This window comes from Chlorocebus sabaeus, chromosome X, assembly GCF_047675955.1.
Source record: "Chlorocebus sabaeus isolate Y175 chromosome X, mChlSab1.0.hap1, whole genome shotgun sequence".
Lineage (NCBI taxonomy): Eukaryota > Metazoa > Chordata > Mammalia > Primates > Cercopithecidae > Chlorocebus > Chlorocebus sabaeus.
Window position 1 is genome coordinate 98,250,955 of NC_132933.1, and position 25,665 is coordinate 98,276,619.

Genomic DNA, 25,665 nt, shown 5'->3' on the forward strand with positions numbered 1-25,665 from the left:
TGATTCTAGTAAGGGAGAGAGAAAAGATAATAAGATAAATCAGTAAAATGTATTCAAATTAAAATGTGTTGTAAGTGCTACGGAGAAAAATCTCAGTTTTAAGTAGGCTGGTCATAACAATGTGTTGTATATTTCAAAATAGCTAGAAAAGATAAGTTGAAATGTTCCCAACACATAGAAATGATAAATACTCAAGGCAACGGACACCCTAAATACCCTGACTTGATTATTACACATTCTATGCATGTAACGAAATATCGATGCATCCCATAAATTTGTACAAATATTATGTATCAATAACAAAAAAATTTAAAAATAAGTCAATAGGTTGGTCAGGGAAATACTCACTGAAAAGGTAGCATGTGGGCAAAGACTTGCATAAGGTGAGAGAACTAACCAAGTGGATGCTTGGTGAGAAAACATTCCAAGCACAAAAAACAGTCATTGCAAAGGCCATGGAACAGGATCATGCCTGGCATTTTTTTCCCCATGTCTGGCATTTTTTAAGAACATAATGGCCAGAGTTGCTAGAGTGATGGAGGAAGGCAGGAAGGGAAGTAATAGGAAATGGGGTCAAATGGGTAATGAGGGCTTGCCTCACTGACCCCTCTCACATAGGACCATGTAAGCCACAGGTGGGATCCACAGGAGAGTTTTAAGCAGAAAGGGGACAGGATCTGACTTGGGTTTCAAAAGGATCCCTCTGGTTGTTGTAAAAACATACTGGTGGGAGGCAGAAAAGGGGAGGATGAAGGCTGAAGGAGGAGGACCAGTAAGGAGGCTGCTGCAGTCTTTGCTTGAATTGGATTCACTGTTTCCTGGATTTGCTGTTCTGGGCACCTGTGTGGAGATCCTTCTTCAGGTGTAGGAAATTATTGTAACTTCTAATATATCTATTTTTTGAGACAGGGTCTCACTCTGTCTCCCAAGCTGGAGTATAGTGGCACAATCATGGTTCACTGTAACCTTGAAATCCTGGGCTCAAGCATTCCTCCCGCCTCTGCTTTCCAAGCAGCTGGGATTTACAGATGAGAGCCATCATGACTGGCTATTTCTTTTCACCTTTTTTTTTTTTTTTTTTTTTTTTTTGTAGAGTCAGAGTCTCACTATGTTAGCCAGGCTGATCTCAAAACTCCTGGCCTCAAGCAATCCTCCCGCCTCAACCTCCCAAAGTGCTGGGATTACAGATGTGAGCCACCACATCTGGCCTAATACATTTTCGTTAAAGTTTCCTTCATTGTTTTGTTTTCTCTGTCTAGAAAACAAAATTATTCCCATTATTCAAATGTTTAATTTGCTAGATTAATCCATCTCTCTTAAATTTTCTCTCACATTTTCTGTTGCCTTGGCTTTTTTGCCCTACATTCTGGGAGATTTCCTCATTTCCTGGTCCTGGGAAATTTATTACTTCAGTAACTTATTTTTAATTTCTAAGGAATCTCTGTTTTCTCTGATTGTTCCTGTTTTATGGCATCTAGTTCTTGTTTTATGCATGTTGTATCTTCTTGAATCTTACTGAGAATAGCATCAATTTTTCCCCTGAAGTTCTCTTTTGTTTCCCAGATCCTCAAACTGCTTTAGGGTCAGTTGTTCTATTTGTTTCTTTTAGTATTTTGCTTTCATGCTACAGGCTTCCTTAATTTGCTTGAGGCTCCTTGGCTACTCATTCATATTTAAGAGAAAAGGACTGGGCAGTTGATGGGAGTTTTCTCTGTTGCAGAGCTGTTCTCTAGCTAAGAGCTGTTCCCTAGCAGAGCTGTTCTCTAGCTAAGGCTCTCCCTCATGAGGAAATCCTGAGAGGAAACTTGGTGTGGACTTGTGGGAGGTGGCAACTGACAAGTTTGGGGACCCACAGGTGCCAGAATGAGAAGACTTTGTTGTGATGCCAAATGCCCTAGGGCAAATCTGAGTGTTCCTGGGGTAGTTTGTAAAATGTCGTCAGAGATTTTGCCCCCGAGAGTAAGTACTGGAGCTGTCCGTGCTCCCTGTATGGATGGGTGGAGGCGGGAGGGCCAGAGTGGCAGGATTCTGACTGAGGTTGATAGTCCTTGTGTAGACCTTCAAGTACTTTCCTTTTTCTCAGCCCCATTTCTCACCCCTACCCTCCACAGGACCTGCAGATCCTGAGTCCAGAGCACCTCAGTTCCTCCTTTCTCCCTCCACTCAGATCTCTGAGGGCAGGGAGGTTTCCACACTTTTGAACTCTGTCATGCCTCATCCTGCCCTCCTCCTAGCAGCTATTTACTGATCACTTACCATGTGCCAAGCATTCTAAAAGTACAAACTCAATCTTCATAAGAACTTTATGAGTAGATGCTATTACTATTCTTATTTTATAGATGAAGAAACTGAAGCTACAGTGAGGTTAAATAACATGCTCAATATTATACAGTCAGTAAGTGGCAGAACTGAGATTCAAACCCAGGTGGTCTGAGTCCAAAGTCTGTTTTGAAACCACTGTGTTATATTCTTTCTCAGTCCTGCTCCAGCCTGTCTTGACCTCTGGCTATTCTAGAGATTGTAAGTCTTATTATGTCTGTGGAACCCCTAAATTGTTATGGGATCCTGAGTAAGTCCCTCCAGGCACTAGGCTAAAGTCAATACCAGGGAAGACCAGTATTGGGGGCTTGCCTTGCCAATCCTTCTCTCATCGCCACTACCTTTTTAAGATGATCAATGCTAAGTGACCTTTCTCTGGCCCCAGTTACTGGGCTCCTGTGGATGTTTATAGGAAAGAAAAACCCCACCCTGAGCCAACACAGCAAACAGACAGACCCAGCGCTCTGGTATGTTTAGTTTCCATTCATCTTACAGCTGGATGAGGGAAAAAAAGGAAGCATGGAACTGGCCCTTCTCCAGGCAAGATGCCAGCCCCAGCTCCTGGACAATCCTGGCTTGTGTGAGCCTCAATGCCACATTCAGAGCCTTCCCCACCCTTCAGGATGGTCCCTCCCTCTCAAGAGAAGGGATACCTGGAGGTTTAAAAGAGCAAGGGTTTGGAGATTGGGCTCAGATCTTCTGGATGTGAACAACAGATCTAGGCCAGAGGTGGCATCATGTCTGGGTGGAGGTACCTCATCTGTGTCAGCTTTTTGCTGACCATTCTTCTTGAACTGACATACCAGGGACCCCCTGTCCCTGCTTCATCAAGCACAAAGGTCAGTTCTGGGATGAGGGAACAAAGCTTGGGGATTTGTGTTAAAATTAGCTTCTTTGGGGGGAATTTGGGAAGGTTATTCAGTGTGTTTCTTCAGTCCTATGACTGAGAAGCTAGAGCCAGAGAAAAGAGGTACTATTTGCTAAGCACATGTCAGGTGCTGCACCAGGGGTCCCAGAATTATTATTTCATTTAGTCTTCACAGCATCTCTGTGAGCTGGGCTATATTATTATCCCCATTATAGAGAAGAGAAAACAGGTTCCAAAGTTAAGATACAGGAAGAGGCAGAACCAGAATTTGAACCTAGGTCCGTCTGATCTCAGATTGTCCCCATTTCCCACTGTCCCATACTGGGAAGGAACTAACTGTGCATCACGTGTGGGTAGATAGAGGGACCATTACCTCAAGAAAGGAGAGGAAGAAGATAGATATTGTACTTGCTGTGTGCCCTCATCATGGATGCCAGATACTTACCATGCTTGCAGTGCATGATTGTTCTTATAAGTGTGACTCTTTACACCTGAGATCCTAAAGAAGAAAAAATCAATATTTATCACAGTGCCTTGGACAGAGTAGGATTCAATGAATGGCGGCTGCTCTGCTATATTCTAAAGCCTTGCTACTCAAAGTGAAATCTGTGGACTAGCATCAGCATCATCCCGTGGGAGCTTTTTAGAAAGATAAAATCTCAGTCCTCACCCCAGTCTTGCTGAATCAGAATCTTCATTTTAACAAGATTTCCAGGAGATTCACGTGCACATCAAAGTTAGAGAAGTGCTTGTCCAGAGAGGTCCCTTGATCTCTAATCTTCTGTGAGTCTTGGGTTCCGAGACTTGATAAAGCTTGCTGAGGTAATCAGGCAGATCCACCAAATGGATGACAGAGGCTGTTTTCCCTCTCTAGGCCTCGGTTTATCCACCTATATACTTTGAGTCCTGTGTAGGAATCTTGGGTTCCCAAGTACTAGCCCATCTAGGCTGAAGACACAGTCTACCTAAAACACCTCCTCCTGTCTTCTCTCTCAGTTGTTAATGACAAGCTATTCCATGCACTCCACGGTGGTGTCTCGCTACGCCCACACCTTGGTCACCTCTGTCCTGTTTAATCCACATGCTGAAGCCCATGAAGCCATCTTTGACCTGGATCTGCCTCATCTCGCCTTTATCTCCAATTTCACTATGTAAGTCTGCTTCCAAAGTCACCACTTCATTCATTTGTGCATATATTTGTTCATTCTTGTGCGTATTCTGTCAGCAGAGCATAGTGATTAAAAGAATGCACTCTGAGATCAGACTTCTTGAGTCTGAATCCTGGCTCTGCCAGTTTGGGACCCAGGGCAAATTATTTCATTTCTGGGAGTCTCATTTTACACATCTACAAAATGGGGATAAAATTAGAATACACTTTCTTTTTTTCCTTTTGGTTTTTTTTTTTTTTTTTTTTTTTTGACACGGAATCTCGCTCTATTGCCCAGGCTGGAGTGCAGTGGCGCAATCTTGGCTCACTGCAACCTCCGCCTCCCAGGTTCAAGTGATTCTCCTGCCTCAGCCTCCCGAGTAGCTGGGAGTACAAGCGCATGCCACTACACTCGGCTAATTTTTTGTACTTTTAGTAGGGACGAGTTTCATCGTGTTAGCCAGGATGGTCTCAATCTCTGACTTCATGATCCACCCGCCTCAGCCTCCCAAAGTGTTGGGATTACCAACATGAGCCACTGCACCCGGCCAGAACCCACTCTCAAGGATTAAATGAATTAATATACGTGGAAATGTATGCTAAAATTAACTCCAGGCACATATTAAGTAGTTGATAATATTAGCTTTATTGCTTTTTAAACAAACATTTCCTGGTGCTGACTGTGTGACTTACACTGTGCTGAGTCCAACAGAAAGAGGAAGGTGAACTGCATATAGTCCCTAGTCTCAAAGAGTTCACAGTTTAAGGGGGGATATAAAAAAGGAAACTGGCCCAGCACAGTGACTCACACTTGTAATCCCAGAGCTTCGGGAGGCTGAAGTGGGAGGATTGCTTGAGGCCAGGAGTTCAAGACTACCCTGGGCAATATAGCTAGAACCCATCTCTAGAAAAAAAAAAAAAATTAGCAAGGCATGGTGGCGCATGCCTATAGTCTCAACTACTCAGAAGGCTGAGGCAGGAGGATTGCTTGAACATGGGAGGTTGAGGCTGCAGTGCACTTTGATATCTGTACTCCAGCCTGGGTGACAGAGTGAGACTGTCTCTAAAAAAGAGCGTTGGGTTGGGGAGCAGTGAGTAGATTGCTTTAATAAAGTATGCTGGGGAGAAAGAGAAGTCTGAATGTGGAATGGTTAGAATGGTGAAGTGGATCAGAAGACAATGGTGCGTTTCCTATTCCCAGGCTGGTGGAAAAAACCTCAGAGAGATAACACCTAAACTGAGGCTTGAAATAGGACATCTTCACCAGGCAACCAGGGTGAGGGCAGGACTGGAGGAATCCAGGAAAAAGGAATAAAGGCATAAATGTTCCCTCAATTAGGGGAACTGCAAGTACTTCCATGTCGCTGTACTGTCAGGGACAGACAAGAGGTAGAAGAGTGGTAAAAAAATGAGATGTAAGAGGCAGAGAAAGACTAGGCTGTGGAGGACTTCCAATGTTAGAACACCTACTTGGGTCTCACTTAATGGTCTCCAAACCATCTTATGTGTTTGCACACCTATCAGGAAAAACTTGATCATATACTCCCAAAACATACATACTTATTCATTTACGCATTATATAAATATACTGCTGAGCAAATATATTAGGTATATTATGAAGCATATAAAATATTAATCCCTAAAAGATGAGGAAAAAGTCCTAAAATAGAGTGTGAATATTATCTTCCCACTCCCTCTCGATTTGTCTCCAGCATCCCCTGGGACATGTGCACCCCTCTTTAGAAATAAGCGTGGGCCATAATAAGGAGACATGGCAAGGTTTTAAGCAAGGAGAGGTGATTGTGAAGTGGTAGTGGACTGGAGGGGCCAGCTAGGTGGCCAAGAGCTGAGTAGGCGAACAGGGGCAGAATCCACGTAGGGGATGCTGAAGGTGGGAGCAGGACAGTGGTAGTGGATGTGAGAGACCATCGAGGGAGAAACAACCTGACTGTAGTGGAGAGTAAGTAAATATAGATGGTGTTTACCTTTTTTCAGCTTATTAGACCTGGTAGATGATAGTACCCTGTTGAGGTGATAAACAAGGGAGCTGGAGCAGATAAAGAGAAAGCTTAGTGGGGCCTCATTAGCCAGTATCACACTTTAGTGTGAATTACAAAAAGGCCCCTGGATTTGGGTAGAGGGACTCTCAGATTTACCAGATTAGTGAGCCCAGCACAAGCAGAATATCCGCCCTTGTTCAGCCCCGCTTGTCCCTGTTAGTTGGGAGGAGGTTCTTGTGCCATCAATAATCTGTACAACCTCAAACGCAGCCCTAGGGTGGGCCTAGGCTGTGCCATCAAGAACTTCCCAGCACTTCCCCTGGAGAAGGATTGGGTTAGAGGAGGGAACTGGTATGGAGTCAGAGTCAGGGAGTTTGGGGGAGAAGTGCTGAGGCAGTCAAGGAGGGCTCCCTGAAAGCAGGATTTCCATATGGGTAAGATTTGAAGGGACCAAGATCATTGCATGTTGGGACGCAGGCGAATCGAGGACCGAAAAGAGCAGGCATGGGTCTGGAGTATGGGGGGCTAACCAGAGAAGCTGGCAGTCAAATGATGTAACAGCCAAGTAGTCAGGCAGAATTTCGATTTTTGCTTCAATTGAAAAAAACACCAAAAGAATTTTTTAAAAAAATTAAGCAAAGCAGGCTGGAGGAAATGTTCTTGGGCAGACTCTGTGGAAAGTATGCTGGCTGGAGGCAGCACACACACAGAGGCCCCAGTGTCCTGCTGCCAGACCAGCTCCACCCTACCCCCCTCACACCCCAGGAGACCTTGGGAAGGTGCCAGCTCGGCCCACCCCCCACACTAGCCCAGCCACAGCAATACTCTGTTTCAGTTGCCTAGAAACACTTCTTCCCTGAGTGGTCTCTTCTGCCACCTGCCTATCCTCCCCCAGTGTTTCTGGAAGCTGCTGCCTTGGTCAAGCAACTTTACTGATACCTGTGCCTCAGTTACTCCACTTATAAAATGGAAACCGTAGTACTTGCCTCCTACAGAGTTGCACTAACTTTCTCTAGGACAGCCAACTATCACTCCTCAAAGGCCAGCTCTGAGCCATCTCTCCCCTTTTCAAGATTTGTTCAAGACTCTCCATTCTCCATGGCAAAAAGTCTTTGCTGCTGTATGAGCTCATTGAGTCTTGTGTTCAAAGCCCCCTATTCTCTAGGCCCACTCAACCACTCCAACTTTCTCTCCATACTTCCCTTTCCTGCCCCTCCACTCCAGCCAAATTTAACTACTTGCTGTCCCCTGAAACACTTTCTGTGTTTTCTTGCTGTCTGTCCAGGATGTCCACTCCACAAATAATTGTTGAGCACCTCCTCTGTTCCAAGCCATATTCCAGGCACCAGGGGTACAGCAGCAAATAAAGTGGTAAGAAGTCAGTCAGATTGTGGATGTCTTCTAAAGATGGAGTTGAAAATCTCTGATGGATTGGATGTGGATTGTGAAACAAAGAGGAGAATCCAACATGACTCTAAGATTTTTAGCTGAGCAACTATGTCCTGAAACAAAGATACCAGAGGAGGAGCAGATTTTGGAGGGGAGAGTTATCAGGAGCTCAGTTTTGGATATGTTCAGCTTGAGGTGTCTATGGAACATTCTAGTGGAGATGTCAAGTAAGAAATTGCATGTATGGGTCTGGAGTTCAGGGCACAAGTCCACACTGGAGATACAGATTTGGGAGTCATCTGTATATAAATGGTATTTAAGGCCATGGCCCATGACATCTCCTAGAGAGCCAATGTAGAAAGAATAGAGGACAGAAGGGGAGAGGGAGGGAGGGGAGAGGATAAAAGGTTGACAGCAGAGCCTTGGAGTGTTCCAAAGGTTTAGAGGTTAGGAAGAGAATGAGCCAACAGAGGAAACTGAGAAGGCATGGCCAGTGAGGATTATTTATCCATATCCTCCCTGTCTTTCAGGCCTAGCTTCAAGGCCACCTTCTCTAGGACCCTTTCCTGAAGACTTGGGCAAAAATGTTCTCTCCCTTCTTTGAGCTTCTTTTCACTTTATTACCTTCCTTAGAGAAATGAGGAAAATGGGGGTAAGCAAGTCTGCTTGTAACTCATCAGTCTCTGAGCTCCCTGAGGACAAGTCCTCCTCCCTAGTCAGACCCTGAAGCCTTTGCAACAATTTGCACACACTTCTTTCACAATTTTTACCACTTTTACCACCCATAGTATTTACTTAATATATTTTTATATTAATATGGCCATATTATTTACCCAATATATTTTTTCAACAGTTATACTTTCTGAGATGATCTGAGTTAGTCTTATTCTGAGCAATAATATCTATGAGATCATGGGTTTAATGTGCTAGTTGTATTTTAATAAACATTACTGTAAATACATAACAATTATAACAAAAATATTCGATTATATCATACCTAAAATTATGTTGTGTGCCAAAAGGTAGAATTTATTCAACACTTTGGGAAACACAAAACTCTAATACCAGATCCACCATATGCTGTGTGGCCTCTATTTCCCCATCTGACAGATGGAGATAATGATAACTACTTCACTCTGTATCTCCCTCTCCTTTCCTCTTCTTCTCTTCTTGCCACTCACACTGGGGCTTTATGGCACTGTGTTGTTCTTTCTCTTTCCCTATCTCTATCCTCCTCCTCTTTCTACCTCATGTGTCTCTTTCTCTTCCTCTGACCAACTCTTTATTTTCTCTGTCTCTGCTGTCCCTCCTCTTTCCTGCCCCATTAGGACCATCAACAATAAAGTCTACATTGCAGAAGTCAAAGAGAAGCACCAGGCAAAGAAAATCTATGAAGAAGCCCATCAGCAAGGAAAGACAGCTGCTCACGTAGGCATCAGGTAAGGCCCCATCCAGTCCAAAACATGACTTAATAATCTTAGCTGTGTGATCAGGGGAGATGCACGTTCTCTCTGGTCCTCAGTCTCCATCTCTGCAGAGTGGGGACATGACCTCTACTTCATAGGATCATGTGAAGAATATGTGAGTTAACGAATATCAAAGCCTGTAACAGGGTGGGTGTTCAATAAATGGAAATTTATTTCCCCATTTCCACTTTTCTACTGTCAGCAGATTGTGGCTTACTTAAGAATTGGCACCTTCCGGGAAGGTTATATACAAGTGAGATTTTTCTAAATTGAATTTTGTTTCCTGAGTTCCATTCAGCAGGCAGAAATGTATTGTCTTCCTTCAGTGTTTCCTCCCAGCTTCCAAGAGAGTTTCATGGGGCGAAAACTTTAGCTTTGGCTCCAGCAAACTGAGTTACTGCCATATAAACAAGCTCCTTCAAAAGCATAGGGGAGGGGATAGTGGGAGGGTCTATTTGAAGGGGACGAGGCATTGTATGTAAATTGAAAACTCTTTTGTAAAATGAATCATTAGACCCTAGTTGGTCTGTTCTATATTCAGATCTTCATGGACTAAGTTCCCTTGAGGGTGGATCACCTGTGAGATAATTTAGCAAGCAGAATATTTAGGAGGCTGAATGAGGGAGGGAGAGAGAGATTGATAAGTGGATGCATGGATGACGGACCATGGCCAGTGACTCAGTTGAACCAGAAGCCTAGTCAGGTCTGCTGGGACCAGGGTTGGGGGGAGCAAATCTAGGTCATCTAACAGCCCCTGTACTCCTCAGAAGATCCCTTTCTCTTCCCACCCTCCTCCTTTTCCTGCCTAGGGACCGGGAATCAGAGAAGTTCCGCATCTCCACCAGCCTGGCAGCAGGCACAGAGGTGACGTTTTCCCTGGCCTATGAGGAACTGCTTCAGCGTCACCAGGGCCACTACCAGCTGGTGGTGAGCCTGAGGCCCGGCCAGTTGGTGAAGAGGCTGAGCGTAGAGGTTACAGTGTCAGAAAGGACAGGCATCTCCTATGTGCACATACCACCCCTGAGGACCAGCCGCCTGCGCACCAATGCCCATGCAAGTATGTGGGCAGCATTATAGGTCACCCATCAGACTGGCCTTCACTGAATGAAAACCTTCCCGATTCCACTGGGTTTCCCTCTAGTGCCACTTCTGCTCTGTACTCACTGCCAAGTTCTTTCCTGATTCAGTGAGAAGAGGGCATGTTTGAAGGTGAAAATATTTGGATTTTAACCTTGGCCTGGTCCTTACAAGCTGTATGACCTGGCACATTACAAACTTCCCAGACTCTTGATTTCCCTAAAAAAAAAAAAATCAGTGATAAGGGAGGGTTTGCTGGGTGGGCTAATGAAATTAAATCGTGTGTTAACCATGCTGAAGGCTGTAGAAGCCACACTGGCCAAATCATGCTTTTCCCTGGATCCCCACTGAGAATGGCAGGACAGTGAGCGCACAGCAACTGCAGGCTCCCTGGAGGACACCATCTCAGGCCCTGAAGGGAAGAGAAGCATCTTGCCTCAGAGACTTGCTTCAAATATCACCTAGAGGTTTTGGAAGGCCAGACTGGCTACATCAGAATCACAACATGGGCTTCTAGAAATACAGATTCCTGGAGCCCAACCTTCAGGATCTGGTTCAGTAGCATGGGGGTGGGGCCCAGGAAGCTGTGTCATCAATCAGTCTCAGGCGACCTTGATGTCCAGTCAGGTTGGAGAATCACGGAGCTTGCCTGCTCACCTCATCTGAGATGAGAGGACAGACGCAGAGAAATCCCTGGCTCATGTGGCCACCCCTCCAAAGCTGCTTAGCATAGGAGGTCCCAACTCATTCAACTGTTGACCCAGAGAGGCACTGGGGTGGACAGTGGATGTAGCAGACACAGACAGACACACAGACTGGATCCAAATCCCAGTGTTGACACTCTCTTGATGTGGGACCATCAAAGTCAGTCACTCCACTGCTCGACTTCACTTTTCCCATCTGTAAAATGGACAAGATGCCATCTACAGCTCAGGACCATTGTGAGACTTTGAGAGAATTCCTCCCTCCCAATTATGTGGTGCAGAGAAGATTGCATGATCATTGTACCCGTTAGGACTAGGTGGCACTCACTGAGATGCAGGTATGGCTCCAAACGCTTTACATGAATGGCCTCATTTATTTCCAACAGCACTGCCTATGAAGTAGGAGCTGTGGTCATGCCTGCGCTGTAGATGAGGAGCCAGAGGCCTAGAGAGAATGAGTCGCTTGTCCAGGGACACACAGCAGCAGCCGGGAGCTGGGCCCACAGGCCATTTGAGTTCCTGCAGCCTGCATTCTTCAGCCCTAAGCTATAAATGGCAGGTCCCTCCCCCATTCTCCTTAAAGGTTAAAACAGAGGGTAGAATCAATCCTGTGGGGGAGAAAACAGAACAAAGAGCTCTGAGAGGAAGGAAGCCAAGGGAATGTATGTGAGCAGGCGCCTCAGAGAGTATGGGGCTCAGTGTGCCCCTGAGCTTCCTGACAGCTGTAGCAGGAAGGGGGGGGGCGCAGAATTCCCAAGTTTCCATTTTCTGGAAAAAAAAAAAGGAGGCACAGAGACATTTCTAAATGGACATTTGTCTTGGATTCCAGAGAACTTGCTCTTGTGGCCAGCTCAGCAAACATCCGGGACTAGAGATTCATCTGTTATTTCATGAGACTCTGAAAGGCTTGTTCACACACGTGATGCCCAAAGTCAGAAGGAAGAGAGGGAAGAAGAAATATTAAATCAGATCCAGAGGACAACCTTGCTAGGCTGCTGTTTCCCACAGCAGTGGGGGGATGGGAGGAGACCTAGACCTTGTCTCTGTGTCTGTCTGTCTCTCCTGGACACACTCTCACTGCACTGCCTCTCTGGGAGGAGATGTGGGCTGCTGGTCTCCGGACATGCCATGCCTCCAAAGACTTGGCCCCAGGTTGCATGGAAAATGAGGCAGGGTGAGGTTGCCAGCAAGGGCCACATTGCCAGGTCCTGGGAGCTGAGGGCCAGGCTGGGTCTGTCCAGCTGGGCTCGATGGAGGAGACAGAGAGGAGCTGGCTGTGGAACTGGGAGAGGAGCCTGGGGCAGGTGGAAAGATGTTGTGGGCAGGAGGCACCAGAGGTTTTGGTACCTCCCCAGATAGCGCCCCTTGTGCTGCCCTTTCACTGGTTCTTCTGTCTAGCGAGTCTTTCGTACCATGCCGCCCCAATCCTCTCCACCCATACAGGTGAGGTGGATTCACCCCCATCTACCAGGATCGAGAGGGGAGAGACCTGTGTCCGAATCACCTACTGCCCGACATTGCAAGACCAGTCGGCCATCTCTGGCTCAGGCATGATGGCTGACTTCCTGGTTCAGTACGATGTGGTCATGGAAGACATCATTGGAGATGTGCAGGTGAGGGGGCCTGGGAAAGGGGAGAGAGGATGGGCTCTGGAGTCAGACAGGCCTGAGCAATGCTTGGGCCTCTCCAGCTGTTCACTCCAGTTTCCCTAGGGATAAGCGAGAGCTAGCAAACAAGGATAGGCTGATGTGAAAAGACACATGGCTTCAACCTGGAGAGGCACATCGAATCCCCCAAAGGATTGTAGACATGGAACTGTCTCCAGTGAATCTAGTGCCCAAAGGACCCATCCCTGACTAAATCAAGTCATAGCCTACTCAAAAACAGTCCTTCTGCTAAGTAAACCCTTGGCCACTAATTGGGCATCCGTGTTCATGGGCTCTCATGCATTCTGCAGCTCCTATACTCTTCTGTTTTCTCTTGGGCTTCCTTGCTCTCTGTCGCCTATTTAACAATCCTTATTGCTTCAGTGAAGCCATCTGCCTAAACAGGGAGCCCTTCAATTGTGAGCCTCCACATTCATGAAGAAAGAGCAGAGGTCCCACGCTCTTTCAGATGAGAAAGCACAGAGCACTGATCCCAGGACCCCGGTGTGAGCACAAAGATGGTGGGGCAGCCTGAGACATCTGGTCCCACTCTGCCTCTCCCACCACAGAACCCTCAACCCCAGCACACAAACCACCCTCCAGTTGCCCCACACCACACCACACCACACCTTTCTCCAAAACACCCAAGCCTGCCTCTCATCTGTGTGAGCATTTGCTCATGGTGGCCGCTGCCCTGAGAATGACTTCTTCCTCCCTGCTCCACTGCTCGGCATCCTCGTGTTCCTGAAACACTGCCGAAACACCTCCTCCTTGATGACTCCATTCCACCAACAATTCATTTGTCTACCCTGGACTAAAAGTGTCCTATCGTTAAACCTCTTCTCGTGCAACATTCATTCATTCATATGTTGAAAGAATATGTGGACTAGGCCAGTCCTGTACTCATTGACTCTGACAACTCACAAGGGAGTCGGACACAGCCACTCATCTCCCTCTGCCATCACCCCATCCTGAAGCACCCAGATACACAGAGCCTTGACAGTCATCAGATGTTCTAGTGTGTGTGTAACTATGTCATGGGTTCTGTGGGGGTGCCAGTGGAAGGGGGTTTCAGGACCATCATCCTAAAGGAGTTGGAATTTAAGTAAGCATGAGAAACATGAATTGGATGTATCTGCAAGTCAGTCAATGAGGTGAAGGGAAAGGCATGCAGAGAGAAGGAACAGCATGTGCAGAGGCAGAGAGGTGTGGCTCAGTCTGTTGTGTAGGGGGAATAAAAGTTATTCTCCTGCCAGGATAGGAGCTGAGGGTACCTTGCCAGCAGGTGGCAGCAGGGCCTTTAACCTGGTGTTTTGTCATGTGGGTGTGTTTAGTTCTTGGAGGTACCCCTCTGCTGGCTCAAGCTTTACCATCACCACAGCTGCTTGCAGTTGAAATATAGATGGAAGGCATTGACCAGTACAACCAGTAACTTCCATACACTGTGAGCTCTTACCCCTCCTGACACCTGCCAGGAACACTCAGTTCATCTCCCACTTCCTATTTGAGTGTGCCCTTTGTTCAAAGCCCAGCACATCATCAGATCATCCACCGCGCTGGGGCTCACTGGGCACCTAATCTGTGTCATACCTTGTGTTGGCCGACATTGGGAACCCAGAAGGGTATCACATACACAGCCTACTTATCGTTTCTGAGTGAGACACAAAAACCCAATACTGACACTAAGGTAGACGTGCCCTTCCCATGACACACAAGGTAGGATAGAAGCCATAATGAAAAGGAAAGGCAGTTCCAGAAGGTTCCCTGAAGGCGACTAAGGCTGACCTGTGTGTTATGGAATGAATAAAAGTGGGCCATGGGACGGGGCCTGTGGGAGGGAAAGGCATTCCAGCAAAGTGGGGGCGGCACAAGAAAAGAAACAGGCTGAAACTCACCAAACCTGTGTAGGGAATTGCAAATAGCTTGGCATTCTGGAGCAGAAATTTGAGATGAAAAATCCAAAGAGCCACATAGAAGGCTGGAGAGTCCTGCAGGGCAACAAAAGGAACATGGGATTTGTCCTGTAGGTGAGCAGGGAGCCATGAGAGAAAATGACATTGTGAGGTCGTGTTTACAGGGTCTCAGCTACTGCCTCCAAGCAGCATGGATGGGAGAGGTCGCAGTAGAAGAGGGAAACCTGAGAGAAATGAGACCTGAGCTTGGGCTTTGTCAGTTAGGGATGAAGATGAGGGTGGCCTGGAGAAGTATCCAGCAGAGAAAAGCAACAGGAGGCTGATTGGCTGCAGGGAATGGGGGCCACCCAAGGACTGAAGGCAAAACTCAGATTTGTCTCCAGAGTGATCATGTGGATGATGGTGCCCCTAACCAGGAAGACATAAAAGGGCCACGTTGGGGCAGGACAACGAATTCATTGCTTGGGCAGGATGCATCAGAGGTTTCTTGAAACATCCTGGGGCACAGGTCCAACAGTGAGTGTGCACCCACTGGTAAGGGGCAACTGTGGGAGCTCTAGATGGGAGAAGCGATGTGGATTGATTGGTAGGGGTCCTGTGGTGGAAGCCAAGTGACAGAGGGAGGTCACCCAGGGAGCATGTGTGGAGCCAGAAGGGAAAATCCCTGAAGGCACAGCTAAGGTGAAGCGGCCCAATGCAGCAGCTATGGATACCCTCATCAACTGCACATAGCCTGCCCAGAGCCCCAGTCCCCAGCAGTTCACTCCATTGAGCTGCACCAGCATAATCATTTTCTTTCCATGCTTTGACCTGACAAATATTGGGAAGCACTGCGAAGGGAGTGGGCAGACAGAGGCGGTAGGAGAATAAGGAGAGTTTACTGTCACAGATCGCAGGGAAAACTACTTTTGAAGATAGCAGAAGTCATCCATGTTCAACTGTGATGTTCATGGGTGGGGAAGGCAGTCCCAAGAGACTCAAAATACAGACATTGGGTTTGTTTTTTAGTAAAGTTGTTACTTTTAATTTTTGAGGGTACACAGTAGATGTATATATTTATGGGGTAAGTGAGATGTTTTGGTACAGGCATGCAATCCGTAATAATCGCATCACAGGGTACCCATTCCCTCAAGCATTTGTCCCTGTGTTACAGACAATCCATTCATACTCTTTTACTTATTTTTAAATGTACAATTAAATTATTATTGACTATAGTCACCCTGTCGTGCTATCAAATACTAAGTCTTATCCATTATTTCTCACTTTTCTTTGTACCCATTAACCATCCCTGCCTTCTCATCATCTCCCCACTACCCCACTACCCCCAGTCTCTGGTAACCACTCTTCTACTCTCTATCTCCATGAGTTCAACTCTTTCATTTTTTAGATCCCACTAATGAGTGACAACATGCGAGATGTGTCTTTCTGTGCCTGACTTATTTCATGTAACATCATGATCTCCAGTTCCATTCATGTTGTTGCAAATGACAGAATGTCATTCTTTTTTGTAGCTAAATAGTACTCCATTGTGTATCTCTACCTCCTTTTCTTTATCCTCTCATCTGTTGATGGACACTTAGGTTGTTTCCAAGTCTTGGCTATTGTGAACAGCACTGGAACAAAAAGGAGGGTACAGATATCTCTTGGATACACTGATTTTCTTTCTTTTGGGTACATACCCAGAAGTGGAATGGCCGGATTGTATGATAAAGCTCTAATTTTTAGTTTATTGAGGAGCCTCCAAACTGTTCTCCATATGGTTGAACTAATTGACATTCCCACCAGCAGTGTATGGGAGTCCCTCTTCTACACATCCTCGCCAGCATTTCTTATGGCCTGTCTCCGGGATAGAAGCCATTTTAGCTGGGGTGAAATTATATCTCATTGTAGTTTCTGATTTTCACTTCTCTGATGATCAGTGATGTTGAGCACCTTTTCATATGTCTGTTTGCCATTTGTATGTCTTCTTTTGAGAAATACCTGTTCAAATCTTTTGCCCTTTTTTGAATAGATTTTTAGGCTTTTTTCCTATGGAGTTGTTTGAGCTCCTTATGTATTCTGGTTATTAATCCCTTGTGAAATGGGTAGTTTGCAAATATTTTGTCCCATTCTATGGGTTGTCTCTTCACTTTGTTGATCATTTCCCTTGCCAGTGTGGAAGCTTTTTAACTTGATGTGATCCCATTTGTCTGCTTTTACTGTGGTTGCTTGTGCTTACTGGGTATTATTCAAGAAATTTTTGCCCAAACCAATGCCCTGGAGATTTTCCCAAGGTTTTCTTGTAGTATCAATAGTATCATAGTTTGAGGTCTGAGATTTAAGTCTTTAATCAAGTTTGATTTGATTTTGTATATGGTGAGAGAGAGGTCTAGTTTCATTATTCTGCATATGGATATCCAGTTTTCCCAGCACCATTTATTGAAGAGACTGTTCTGTCCCCAGTGTATGTTCTTGGCTTCTGTGTTGAAAATCAGTTCACTATAGGTTAGTGTATTTGTTTCTGGGGTCTCTATTGTTTTCCCTCGGTCTATGTGTCTGTTTCTATCCCAGTACCAGTCTGTTTTTGTTGCTATAGCTCTCCAGTATAATTTGAGGTCAGATAATGTGATTCCTCCAGTTTTGTTCTTCTGGCTTAGGATAGCTTTGGTTATTCTGGGTCTTTTCTGGTTCCATTTAGATTTTAGGATTGTTTTTTCAATGTCTGTGAAGAATCTCTTTGCGATTTTGATAGGGATTGCTTTGAATCTGTAGATTGCTTTGGGTAGTATGGACATTTTAGCAATATTGATTCTTCCAATCCATGAACATGGAACATCTTTCCATTTTTTAGTGTCCTCTTCGATTTTCTCTAACAGTGTTTTTATACTTTTCATTATAGAGATGTTTCACTTCTTTGGTCAAGTTAATTCCTAGTATTTAATTTTGTTTGTGGCTATTGTAAATGGGGTTTCTTTTTAATTTTCTTTTTCAGATTGTTCACTGTTGGCATTTAGAAATGCTACTGATTTTGTTTTGTTGATTTTGTATCCCGCAACTTTCCTGCATTTGTTTATCAGTTCTAATATATTTTGTGGGATCTTTAGGGTTTTCCAAGTATAAGATCAGATGATCTGCAAACAAGGATAATTTGACTTCTTCCTTTCCAATTCGGATGCCCTTTATTTCTTTCTCTTGTCTGATTGGTCTAGGTACGCCTTCCAGTATTTTGTTGAATAACAGTGGTGAAAGTGAGCATCCATATCATGCTCCAGCCCTTAGGGGAAAGGCTTTCAGTTTCTCCCCATTCAGTATAATACTAGCTGTGGGTCTGTCATATATGGCTTTTATTATGTTGAGGTATGTTCCTTCTATCCCCGGTGTTTTGAAGGTTTTTGTCATGAAGAAATGTTGAGTTTTATTAAATGCTTTTTCAGCATCAGTTGAAATGATCGCATAGTTTCTGTCCTTCATTCAGTTGATACAATGTATCACATTGATTGCTTTGCATATGTTGACCCATCCTTGCACCCCAGGGATAAATCCCACTTGGTCATGATGATCTTTTGAGTGTGTTATTGAGTTCAGTTTGTTAGTATTTTGTTGAGGACACTCACATCCATATTCATCAGAGTCATTGACCTATAGTTTTCATTTTTTGATGTGTCTTTGGTTTTGGTATCTGGGCAATACCGACCATGTAGAATGAGTTTGGAAGTATTCCATCGCCTCTATTTTTTGTAATAATTTGAGTAGGATTTGTATTGGTTCTTCTTTAACTGTTTGGTAGAATTCAGCGGTGAAGTCATCAGGTCCTGGTCCTTTCTTTACTGGGAGATTTTTTTTTTTTTTATCATGGCTTTGATCTTGTTGCATGTTATTGTTCTGTTCATGTTTGAATTTCTTCATGCTTCAGTCATGGTTAGGTTGTATGTGTCTAGGAATTTGTCCATTTCTTCTCGATTTTCTTTTTGTTAATTTAACTTTTAAGTTCAGGGGTACACATACAGGTTTGTTATATAGGTAAATGTGGGTCATGGGGGTTTTTTGTACAGATTATTTTGTCACCCCAGTATTAAGCCTAGTACCCATTAGTTATTTTTATTTTATTATTATTATTATCATTATTATTATTTTGAGACAGAGTTTCACTCTTGTTGCCCAGGCTGGAGTGCAATGGCGCAATCTCGGCTCACCACAACCTCGGTCTCCTGCGTTCAAGTGATTCTCTTGCCTCAGCCTCTTGAGTAGCTGGGATTACAGGCGTGTGCCACCACGCCCAGATAATTTTGTATTTTTAGTGGAGATGGGGTTTCTCCGTGTTGGTCAGGCTGATCTCGAACTCCCGACCTCAGGTGATCTGCCTGCCTCCAGTTTTGAAAGTGCTGGGATTACAGACATGAGCCACTGCGCCCAATCCCATTAGTTATTTTTCCTGATTCTCGCTCTCCTACCACACTCCACCCTCTGACAGGCCCCAGTGTGTGTTGTTCCCCTCTATGTGTCTATGTGTTCTCATTATTTAGTTCCCACTCATAATTGAGGACATGCAGTATTTGGTTTTCTGTTCCTGTGTTAGTTTGCTAAGGATAATGGCCTCCAGCTTCTTCTCTGTTCCTGTTAAAAACATAATCTCATTGTTTTTAACGGTTGCATACAAATATGTACCATATTTTCTTATCCAGTCTATCACTGATGGACATTTAGGTTGATTCCATGTCTTTGCTATTGTATATAGTGCTGCAATGGACATACGTATGGATGTGTCTTTATAATAGAAAAACTTACACTCCTTTGATTATATACCCAGTAATGGGATTGCTGGGTCAAATGCTATTTCCCATTTTAGGTTTTTGAGGAATTGCCACACTGTCTTCCATAGTGGTTGAATTAATTTATGCTCTCACCAACAGAATTTAAGCATTCCCTTTTCTCTGCAACCTTGCCTGCATCTGTTGCTTTTGGACTTTTTAATAGTAGCCATTCTGACTGGTTGTGAGATGGTATCTCATTGTGGTTTTGATTTGTGTTTCTCTAATGATCAACGATGTTGAGTTTTTTTTCATATGATTGTTAGCCGCATGTATGTCTTCTTTTGAGAAGTGTCTGTTCATGCTTTTCCTTACTTTTTAATGTGGCTGCTTGTTTTTTTTCTCATAAATTTGTTTAAGTTCCTTACAGATGTTGCATATTAGACCTTTGTCAGATGCATAGTTTGCAAACATTTTCTTATGTCTGTTCACTCTGTTGATGGTTTTCCTTGCTATGTAGAAGCTGTTTAGTTTAATTGGATCCCACTCGTCCATTTTTGCTTTTGTTGCAACTGCTTTTGGTGTCTTCATCATGAAATCTTTGCCCTTTCCTATGTCCAGAATGGTATTGCCTAGATTGTCTTCTAGGATTTTTATAGTGTGGGGCTTTACATTTAAGTTTTTAAACATCTTGAGTTAATTTTTGTATATGGTATGAGGAAGGGGTCCAGTTTCACTTTTCTGCAAAAGATTTGCCTGTTATCCCACCACCATTTACTGAATAGGAAACCCTTTCCTCATTGCTTGTTTTTGTCAGGTTTGTTGAAGATCAGATAGTTGTAGATATGTGGCCTTATCCTGGGTTCTCTAGCCTCTTCTAGATTGTCTAACTTATTGGCATATAATTGCTCATAGTAGGCATTAATGATCCTTTGAATTTCTGCAGTATCACTTTGTAATGTCTACTTTTTCATCTCCGATTTTATTTATTTGGATCTTCTCTTTTTTTAACTAGTCTGGGTAAAAGTTTGCCAGTTTTGTTAAACTTTAAACAAAAGAAATCCTTTTTGTTTCCTTGATCTTTTATATTGTTTTCTTCATTCCAATTTCTTTATTTGTATTCTCATCTTTATTTTTTGTTTCCTTCTACTAATTTAGGGTTTGGTTTGCTCTTGCTTTTCTGGTTCCTTAAGATGCATCGTTATGTTGCTTACATTTTTCTTCTTCTTTGATGTAGGCACTTATAGCTATAAAGTTCCCTCTGAGAACTGCTTTTGCTGTATCTCATAGGTTTTGGTATGTTGTCTTTACATTGTCATCTGTTTCAAGAAATTTTTCAATTTCTTCATTGACCCACTGTTCATTTAGGAGCATGTTGTTTAATTTCCGTGTATTTCTTTATCTTCCAAAGTTCCTTTTGTTATTGATTTCTAGTGTTATTCCATTGTGGTCAGAGAAGATGCTTGATGGTATTTCAATTGTTTTAAATTTTCAGTCTTGCTTTGTGACCTGATATATGGTCTATCTTTGAGAATGAATCATGTGCTGAAGAAAAGAATCCATATTCTACAGCCATTGGATGAAATGTTCTGTAAATATCTATTAGGTTTCTGAACTATAGTGCAAATGAAGTCCAATGTTTCCTTGTTGATTTTCTGTCTGGAAGATGTCCAGTGCTGAATGTGTGGTCTTGAAGACTCTAGTGATTGTCATGTTGGAGTCCATCTCTCCCTTTAGCTCTAATAATATTTACTTTATATATATTTGTTCTCCAGTGTTGGGTACATATATTTTCACAATTGTTATATCCTCTTGCTAAATCGACTCCTTTATCACTATATTGTTACCTTCTTTGTCTCTTCTTGTAGATTTTGTCTCTGTATGGCTCCTTCTCATCTTTTTTGTTTGTTTGTTTCCATTGGCATGGAATACCATCTTCCATCCCTTTATTTGTAGTCTATGTGTGTCTTTATAGATGAAATGTTTTTCTTATAGGCAATAGATCAGTGAGTCTTATTTTTTTAATCCATTCAGCCACTCTATGTCTTTTGATTGGAGAGGTAAGCCCATTTACATTTGATGTTATTATTGACAAGTAAGAATTTATTCTTGCCATTTTGTTATTGGTTTTCCTATTTTGTTTTTTTGTTTTGTTTTGTTTTGTTTTGTTTGTGGTCTTCTCGTCCTTCTTTTTTCCCTTCCTGTCTTCCTTTTAGCAAGATTATTTTCTTTGGTAATATGATTTAGTTTCCTACTTTTTTATTTTCTGTGTATCCTTTGTATGTTTTTTGTTTTGAGGTTACCATGAGGCCTGTCAATACTATCTTATTAGCCATTATTTTAAGCTGATAACAACTTAACACTGTTTGCACTAACAAACAAGCAAAAAGAAAACTAATAAAAACTCTATGCCTTAACTTCATCCTCTTGCTTTTTATTTCTTTGTTGTTTCTATTTGTAATTTCTTGTACTGTGTCTTTTTTTTTTTTTTTTTTTTTGAGACGGAGTCTCGCTCTGTCGCCCAGGCTGGAGTGCAGTGGCCGGATCTCAGCTCACTGCAAGCTCCGCCTCCCGGGTTCGCACCATTCTCCCGCCTCAGCCTCCCGAGTAGCTGGGACTACAGGCGTCCGCCACATCGCCCGGCTAGTTTTTTGTATTTTTTAGTAGAGACGGGGTTTCATCGTGTTAGCCAGGATGGTCTCGATCTCCTGACCTCGTGATCCACCCGTCTCGGCCTCCCAAAGTGCTGGGATTACAGGCTTGAGCCACCGCGCCCGGCCTTACTGTGTCTTGAAAAGTTGTTTACTTAGTACTTTTGATTAGGTTATCATTTAATCTTTCTACTTAGCATGAGAGTGGTTTATATGCCACTGTTACATTGCTATAATATTTTGTGTTTTTCTGTGTACTTACTATTACCAGTGAGTTTTGTACCTTCAGGTGATTATTTATTGCTCAGTAATGTCCTTTTCTTTCTGATTCAAGTACTCCCTTTAGCATGTCTTGTAGGACAGGTCTGGCAACGATGAAATCCCTCAGCTCTTTTTTGTCTGGGAAATTCTTTATTTCTCTTTCGCGTTTGAGGGATATTTTCTCCAGATATATTCTAGGGTATTCTAGGGTATTCTAGGGTAACAGTAGTTTATTCCTTCAGTGTTTTAAATATGTAATGACACTCTCTCAGCCTTAAAGATTTCCACTGAAAAGTCTGCTGACAGAAATATTGGAGATGTATTGTCTGTTATTTGTTTCTCTTCTCTTGCTGCTTTTAGGATCCTTTCTTTATCCTTAACCTTTGGGAGTTTGATTATTAAATTCCTCAAAGTAGTCTTTTTTGGGTAAAATCTGCTTGGTGTTCTGTCACCTTCTTGTATCTGGATATTGATATCTTTCTCTTGGTTTGGAAAGTTCTCTGTTATTATCCCTCTGAATAAACTTTCTACCCGTATCTCTTTCTCTGTCTCCTCATTAGGGTCACTAACTCTTAGATTTGCCCGTCTGTGGCTATTTTCTAGATCGTGGTAGGCATGCTTCATTGCTTCTTATTTTTTTTTCTTTTGTCTCCTCTGACTGTTTATTTTCAAATAGCCTATCTTGTAATTCACTAATTGTTTTTTCTGCTTGAACAATTCTGCTTTTAAAAAACTCAGGTACAGGCCGGGTGCAGTGGCTCACACCTTTAATCCCAGCACTTTGGGATGCTGAGACAGGTGGATCACTTGAGGTCAGGACTTTGAGACCAGCCTGGACAACATAGTGAAACCTTGTCTCTACTAAAAATACAAAAATTAGCTGGGCATGGTGGTACATGCCTGTACTCCCAGCTACTCGGGAGGCTGAGGTGGGAGAATCGCTTGAACCCAGGAGGCAGAGGTTGCAGTGAGCCAACATGGTGCCACTGCACTCCAGCCTGGGTGACAGAGGGAGACTCTGTCTCAAAAAAAAAAAAAAAAAAAAAAAGACTCTGGTGCATTTTTCAGTATGTCAATTGCATTTTCCAGAATTTCTGCTTGATTATTTTTAATTATTGCAATCTCATTGCAATCTCTTTGTTACTTTCATCTGATAGAATTCTGAATGCCTTCTCTGTGTTATCTCAAATTTCTTGGAGTTTCCTCAACACAGCTATTTTGAATTCTCTGTCTGAAAGGTCACATATCTCTATTTCTTCAGAATTGGTCCCTGGTGACTTATTTAGTTTATTTGGTAATGTCATGTATTTTCCTGGATTGTCTTGATACTTTTAGATGTTCTTCTGTGTCTGGGCATTGAAGAGTTAAGTATTTATTACAGTCTTCACAGTCTGGGCTTGCTTGTACCTGTCCTTCTTGGGAAGGCTTTCCAGATATTCGAATGTATGTATATGTTGTGATCTAAGCTGTATCTGCTTTAGGGGCACCCCAAACCTCGTAATGCTGTGGTTCTTGCAGACTCATAGAAGTATTGTCTTGATGGTCTTGGACAATATCTGGGAGAATTCTTTCCATTACCAGGCAGACTAATTTGCTTTCCTTACTTTCTCCCAAAGTCTCTCTCTCTCTCTCTCTCTCTCTCTCTCTCTCTCTCTCTCTCTCTCTCTGTTGTGAGCCACGTGAAGCTGGGGGTGGATTGACACAAGCCCTCCTGTGGCCACCACCTATGACTGCGTTGGGTCAGACTTGAAGCCAGCGCAGTACTGGGTCTCACCCAGGCCTGCTGTAACACGTCCCGGCTTCTGCCTATGTTCACTCAAGACCCTGAGGCTGTACAATCAGAAAGTGTCAAAAACAACCAGGCCTGTGTCCTTCACTTTGGGATAGTGAGTTCCCTCAGGCCCTGGGTGGATCCAGAGGTGCCATCCAGGAGCCAGAGACTAGAGTCAATCACCTTAGAATTCTACCTGGTTTTCTATTGTCCTGCTGGTAAACTGGCAGTCAAATCACAAAATACTCTTCTTCTCACTCTTCCTTCCCCTTTTCAAAGGCAGAAGAGCCTCACCTCATGGCCACTGCCACCACAACTCACAAGGAATACTGACAGATAACCACCGATGTTCCCTTAATGCCCCAAGGTTCTTCAGTCAGCTTGTGGTATATGCTGCCTATCCTTAGCCTCACCTTTCAGGGCAGTAGGCTCTTCTCCGGCCTAGGGGAAGACCGGAAGTTGGATTCTAGGCCATCCAAGAGCCAATGCCTAGAATCTAGGACCTTAAGAGCCTGCTTGGTGCTTTACACCCTTGTGGCCAAACTGGTACTTAAGCTTCAAGACAATGTCCCATTTACTTTATCCTCTGCTTTTGTAAAACATAAGCACTCTCTCCTAATAGCCACTGCAGCTTGGAATGTGCATCACCTAAAGCCAGCAAGTCTCAGAGTCTCACCCAAGGCCCTCAATGTAGTACCTGGGCATTATTGTTGGCTATTCAGGGCCCAAGGGCTCTTCATTTAGCAGGTGAAGAATGCAGCCAGAACTGGGTCCTTCCCTTCAAGGCAGCAGGTTTCCTTCTAGCCCAGAGTGTGTCTAGAAATGTGTTTTGGGAGTTAGGGCCTGGAAAAGGAGCCTCACGACTCTTACTGGTGCTCTATCCTGCTGCGGCTGAGCTGGTATACAAGATGCAAGACAAAGTCTTTTCCACTCTTCCCTCTCCTGTCTTCAAGCAGAATGAAGGGGTCTCTTTTGGAGCCACAAGCTGTAGAGCCTGGGGTTAGAGGAGGGGTGATGCTAGCACTCACTTAACTGCCCCAGCTGGTGTCTCAGTGGGTTGTGTGACCCCTAAGTCCACTGTCTCTGGGCCCAGTTCAGCACTAGGCCCCTACTAGGAGTTGCAGTCCTTGTGTCTAGTCTGTCTTTCAAGTTTATTTGGAGCCCTAAAGCACTTTAGTCCATGGTGGCAAGGCTTACAGGAGCTCAAGTGCCAACTGCTGACATGCTGACATGGGTAATTCATGTGTAGCTAGGACTGTTTTGAATGCTTCCTCCATATGCAGGCATCAACCGAGTTTGGTTCAGTTTTTTGTTTGTTTGTTTTTGTTTTTTTTTAGTGCTCTAAGAGGGCAACACTGAGGTCAATGCTTCACAATAGCTGCGCTCTCCCTCCCCTAACACAAAGAAATGCTCTTGCACACCGTGCCTCCTCTGCTGGGGGCAGACTTGGAGGGTGGAATAGGGGTGGTGTCAGCAATTCAAGACTGTTCTTTCAGTGCCTCTTTCATTGATATGAACTTAAAACCAGGTACAGAGCTTTTGGTTCTTTTGAAGGTGCTTATTTGTGTGTAGATGGTTGTTAAATTGGTGTCCTCCCTAGGGGTACGATTAGTGGAGCTTTTTATTCCACCATCTTGCTTCACCCCTCTTCCAGCCACTGAGTTTGGAGGCAAGCTAGTCACGGTTGCCTTTAGTGAGGGAAGTGTCTATGCGGGGTGGGCACAGT

General features: G+C 43.9%; 1 protein-coding gene across 1 annotated transcript in view; it reads left to right on the top strand.

Annotated features, from left to right (window-relative positions):
* The first annotated feature begins 3,056 nt into the window (after nucleotides 1-3,056).
* ITIH6 (inter-alpha-trypsin inhibitor heavy chain family member 6) overlaps nucleotides 3,057-25,665 on the top strand; it is a 40,424-nt gene continuing 17,815 nt past the window's right edge. The window contains exons 1-5 of the mRNA XM_037994919.2: nucleotides 3,057-3,158; nucleotides 4,184-4,338; nucleotides 9,052-9,162; nucleotides 9,999-10,246; nucleotides 12,414-12,583. Of these exons, the coding sequence (XP_037850847.2) occupies nucleotides 3,057-3,158; nucleotides 4,184-4,338; nucleotides 9,052-9,162; nucleotides 9,999-10,246; nucleotides 12,414-12,583 (786 nt within the window). The remainder of the gene's footprint in view (nucleotides 3,159-4,183; nucleotides 4,339-9,051; nucleotides 9,163-9,998; nucleotides 10,247-12,413; nucleotides 12,584-25,665) is intronic.